Source organism: Aptenodytes forsteri, unplaced genomic scaffold, assembly GCF_000699145.1.
Source record: "Aptenodytes forsteri isolate BGI_AS27 unplaced genomic scaffold, ASM69914v1 Scaffold171, whole genome shotgun sequence".
In the NCBI taxonomy this organism is placed as follows: domain Eukaryota; kingdom Metazoa; phylum Chordata; class Aves; order Sphenisciformes; family Spheniscidae; genus Aptenodytes; species Aptenodytes forsteri.
Window position 1 is genome coordinate 657082 of NW_008794211.1, and position 5178 is coordinate 662259.

General features: G+C 36.1%; 1 protein-coding gene across 1 annotated transcript in view; it reads right to left on the reverse strand.

Moving 5' to 3' along the window:
- ASCC3 (activating signal cointegrator 1 complex subunit 3) overlaps window positions 1-5178 on the reverse strand; it is a 287341-nt gene that overhangs the window by 243839 nt on the left and 38324 nt on the right. The window contains 4 exon segments of the mRNA XM_009285000.2: window positions 711-808; window positions 811-835; window positions 1407-1548; window positions 2307-2514. Of these exon segments, the coding sequence (XP_009283275.1) occupies window positions 711-808; window positions 811-835; window positions 1407-1548; window positions 2307-2514 (473 nt within the window).

Below are 5178 nucleotides of genomic sequence, written 5' to 3' on the forward strand. Positions count from 1 at the left end.
CCAACTGGATTGAACTCCATTCACCACAACTCTCTGGGCCCGGCCATCTAGCCAGTTTTTTACCCAGCGCAGAGTACACCTGTCTAAGCTATGAGCCACCAATGTTTTACTTGCATTTTTCCTCTCTGCCCTGTATTTTCTATCATCAAAGTTTTGCTAACAATGATTTGCTGCCTTCTGCTTAAAGAAGCGCTATTCCAGAAGGTTTTGCATCCCATACAGTCTATAACACCATAACTCAATACCCCCACAAACGCATCGTACCGTAAGACTAGTCTGATGGACTGTAAAATAGTGCTGTGCAGTCACAAGCCAACCTGTAGAAGTCAAGATACAGAAGCCCGGGCTCACTTGTCCATGTGGTCTCCAGAAAGAGAACAGAATTGCCATAATCTTTTCTTTTCATTGTAGTGATTCAGATCAGAGCTCAAAACCATAAATAGCTGAACAGGTAACGCCAAAGGAATTGAGAATTTCAACTCATGAACAAAGTAGTTTAGAGCAGGAATTTCTTTTATCTGAGCCATCATGAAAGGGATTATATCACTGAACTACATCCCCCAACAAATATTCTCAAAATTAGTAGCGAAGAAACTAACTGGCTGCATTTACACATCACACGTCACAGTATTAATTGGTAATCTTTTTCAGTTAAATTTTTGTAATACAAAGTAAAAACTAATTTAATATCTTCAAAATGGTTTACTCACCTCATCTAAGTCTTTAATATAAACAATTTTCTCTTCAATACCAATAGGCATTGGTTCACTATGGGGGATCTTTACCTCTTCATACATTTTATTGTTTCTCTCTGAACTGCCTCTGGTAAGAACACCTAAAACAGTGTTACAGGAAAATTAATTGGAAGTATGAAAACAGAAAGTGTCATTACATATAACCCACTTTGAACAATGGTTTATCACTTTCCTTTAAAAAATGAATCCAAAATAAAAGCAATTCTCACGGATTCATTTTATAGATAGCACTGAACCCCCAAAATGGAAAATAATCATTTTACTACTCAGCAAATAGTCCCAAAAAGACAAAAATAACTGCATTTTATTAAATTTCAAAAGCCATTAAGTCTAGAATTTCATAAAGCATTCATTTTGCTAAAGTCAGTTCAATGGTTTCCAAAAGACAGAAAGAGAAAAATAGTATTTTAATGATTTAAGTGACCCTAGAAATAAAACCAAATACATTAGTTGAGAATGAGATTATTTCTTCTAGAGTCAAAATAAAAACAGAATATATGAAAGTGTTTAAACCCTCTGCAAAGAAGCACTGCTTCATACATTGGACTCTGTTAAGGAGGAAAATCGCTAAGGGAACAAAGGGAACTCTGCTGCACATTATTCACTGGGAAAGATGTACTGTTCAAGAAGGGTCATGCACCACACACATACCTTTGCACCCCCAATGAATGCTGATGTTTTCATAGCTTCAGCTCGGGAATCATAAACATGCGGATAATGAATTTTTTCGAAGTCCATTTCTCTCTGTCTACCTAGGACCGGCATACTTCGAGCATTCAAAAGTGCTAGCTCTCTGTGAGCAGAAAAATAACTGCAATAATTCTGTTCATTTTAGGCAGCCATCACAGAAACTGAATGTGGTATATTAAAGTCGGAGCAAGAGTTGTGGAAATTTAAGGAAAAAAACACCGCATAAAATAATTAACAAAGGAATTTTACAGTGTTATTCTCTGGCATCAGTTAAACCAAGTCCTTATAACACATTGTTTAGACAAAAATCAAAAGTGCAATCCAAGAAGTGCAAGGCTTTCCTAAACGCAGTTTTGTCTCTTTTTAAGCAATACAGCAACATGTATTCACAGTTAAATACCAGTCCTACTATATTTTTCTTAATATGGAATACAACAGCTTATTTGCTCCTTATCCTCTCCCTCCCCTACTCCTCCCACTACCTTTAGCTAACAACATGGAAAGTAGTATCCATTAATCTTGAGAGGAAAAAAAAGAAAGACAGTTCTGAAAGATTTAGTACAGACTTCATAAATCTTAAGCAAGTAGTGTGCGTACAGGAACTAAGAAAGATAGCCTACCCCTCTAATCTGCACCTCCAGCCCACATAGATGAGATCAAGACTCTCATTAAGCAGATCACTGCTTTCTTTCCCTGAAAATTAGGTTTTCATATTAAAAAAAATTTCTACACTTGTAATAAAACGTGACTTGAAGTCAGAATCACCTAATCACCAAAGCAAACTGAAAGAAAATAAACTATTATGATATGTTGAAGTAGCAATTACAACAGAGGCATTTCTCAACTTTTGGCATTTATTACCTTTGCATCCGCAGCTCTTTGGGATCAAAGCACATCAGTCCTTCTCCAGAAACTTCTCCATCTTCCCCAGCTTGTTTTTCTTTTCTGGCATTTCGCTTTTCTTCCCGACGATATTGCTTCATTAACAGCTTTTCTTGTTCAGACTGAATTGTAACTTGACAACCATAATTGGGCTTAGCATTTTCTCCTATAAACTTCTTGCACTGTTCTGCAATACAATAACAGGTATGCATCTCCATAAGTACTGGATTCCATCTTTGTTTTCCCCCGTTTTCTTCTAAAGGTTTGTTTTTTGAGGTTTGTTTTCTTTTTGGGGGGATGGTGGGGGGTTGTGCGTGTGTGTTTAAAGATAGTTTAGCTTTATTTAGATGACCGTGCAGCAGCTGGTCTCAAGAAGTCTGAAAGAAGTACCAGCTCATGTCTCAAAGGTAGGATGTTTAAAGTTACCATTGTTAAGAAAACAAAAATTCTTCATCCCAAAACAAGAGGATGGGCTAGCAGCAAAAGGAAGGGTTTTTTCTTTTCTGTATTTATAACTTCATCAACAGTGGAAATGCCACTTATCTCTCCTCTTGCACGTATACATTGTTGAGTAGAATGGTGAGAAAACATTAAAACAGGCTGGTTTTTTTAAACAGCTGTTTTTTTTAAACAGCCTCTTCACAAAACAATTAGTGTGTATTTACTAGATAACATGATTGTATTGAAAGCATACTCACAATGTAATTTCCCTAAACAAGCGAGAAAAGAAATCCTGTTCTATACAACCACAAGGACTTCTTCCCTTTATGTGGAAAGCAGAAGGACTGAATCAAGGAGAATCAGAACCACAGAACAATTACAGTAAACAATTAATCTAGGGGAACAGAGAACCCGAAAAAGCCCAGTCACATTCAACCTTCCAAGGCCATTACTGGCCAAACCAAAGACACAATCAATGCATGTTTTATATGCAATGGGGTGGAAAGATTTGTTTTGTTTTTAACTATATCAGTGTTTTTAAACTTCTGTTTTCAAAATTCTGCAAACAGATTATTAGTTTATGTAGGTTTCACTGAATATTATATACTTAATTCAATTATGTTTCATATGTACTTTTGCAGTCAAACTCTGAAGCTGAAAACTTGAAAACTTTTTTTCATCAAATAAACCCATTTGACTGATGTTTTGAACAATTTGTGCTGCTTAGTTTTCACCTACAGTAACAGTGAAACTCCTACCTCTCACAGCATGAATGCTGGATAAAGTGACTATAATTTGTTAAACAGCATTGAAAAAATTCTAATAAACTGTCAAAATGTCCACATTAATACCATCATGTCTATAGCTTTAACTCTCTTTCCCTTGTATTAAAAGGGGGCAACAATGGATGCAATTTCCTAACTAAATTTAATTCAGACTGAACACACCAGGGCAAAGAACTGTTACTTGATTTGTCTGATAAGCACAACAATCACCTTTGCTGCCATGGAAGTAAATTACATAAGAAATAGTCAAATAATACAGCATGCTACAAAAATGAAGTACACTTACAGTTCCTTGACTTGTGCTTATTTTCCTAAGACACAAATTACTCAAAGTTGACTAAATTTCTGCAGACACAAATTATCCCCTTCCCCAAATGCAATTCTGGAAAGATAAAACTTTAATCCCCATTAGAAATACCACTTTGATCAACTTTAAAGAAAAAAACTTATTAAAATTAATAAACAGAACTTAGGGCAGAGCATCTTCAATCTCAGAGAAGATACTCAAATATCATTGACTTCTTTACCACAGTGAAAGAAGGGTTCTCTCGTCAGTGAAAAAAAGCATACAATTAGTAATGCTTTCCTATTGTCTCAAAAGCACAATATTGAAAATATTGTTCCTCCACATTCTAGCAGAAATTACTGTGATAGATTTTACTGATGGCATAACGAAGAATAAACTCATAAAAGCTTCCAAAATACCACTTCTGCTAAGTGAGAAGAAAATATTTGTGTAACTAAAAATCTGCACACAGGAGAAAAACGATAATAGTTCAGTTTCTACTGAATGTATTTTAAATTTTTTATTATTTGATTATTTCAGAAGGGAAAAAACACCAAGACACAAAACCTTGTTATACTGATAGCAAGACATTCCACTTTGAAATCACGAACAGATAAAACTAACGGTTGTTCTGATGAGTTTAGACTAACCATCAGCACAATAAGAGGTGAACTTCTAAGCACTTGCCTATATAACATTTCACATAAACTTATTAAAAAGGGTTTATTTGCATTTTAAAATTATTGTGAGGATACGTAAGTCCACCATTACTAGTTTTATTCACATTTTTCTAACTTCGTATGCTGTGAACATGCAATAGGCTGCATGGTGCTACGTCCATGTAAGATTTATCCCAAGTCACAACCTATTCACAATCAGATTTATTTTTGTCAGAAGAGAAAGAAAGAAGACTTGTTTTTAAACAGCAATTTATAAAACAGATTTTAAAAGAATTACTCTGTGCAGGCAATTTATAAAAACAAAAATTACGGTATAAAACCTGTACCACTCTTCTTCCTCTCATTCATCCATCCTTAAGCGTCACTTTATTTTTTTCAGAAGTGATTGTTACTGCGCTTTTTCTCCCCAAGACCTACATTTGATGATAGTACAGAAGCACGAAGAAGTACTTTTACTAAGTAAAAAAACAAAAACAAAAACTGCGAAGGCAAAAGCGCAGGGGGTGAGAGGGTGCCCCAGCCCCCCCATTCCCCGAGCCGGAGGAGGGAGCTCCTGACGAGCGGCAGCTCTGACTCAGGGCGGGCGGGGACAGGAGGGATGGCGGCCAAACCCCCTCACATACAAGAGCAGCCCCCAGGGAGCACGAGTGACAGGGATC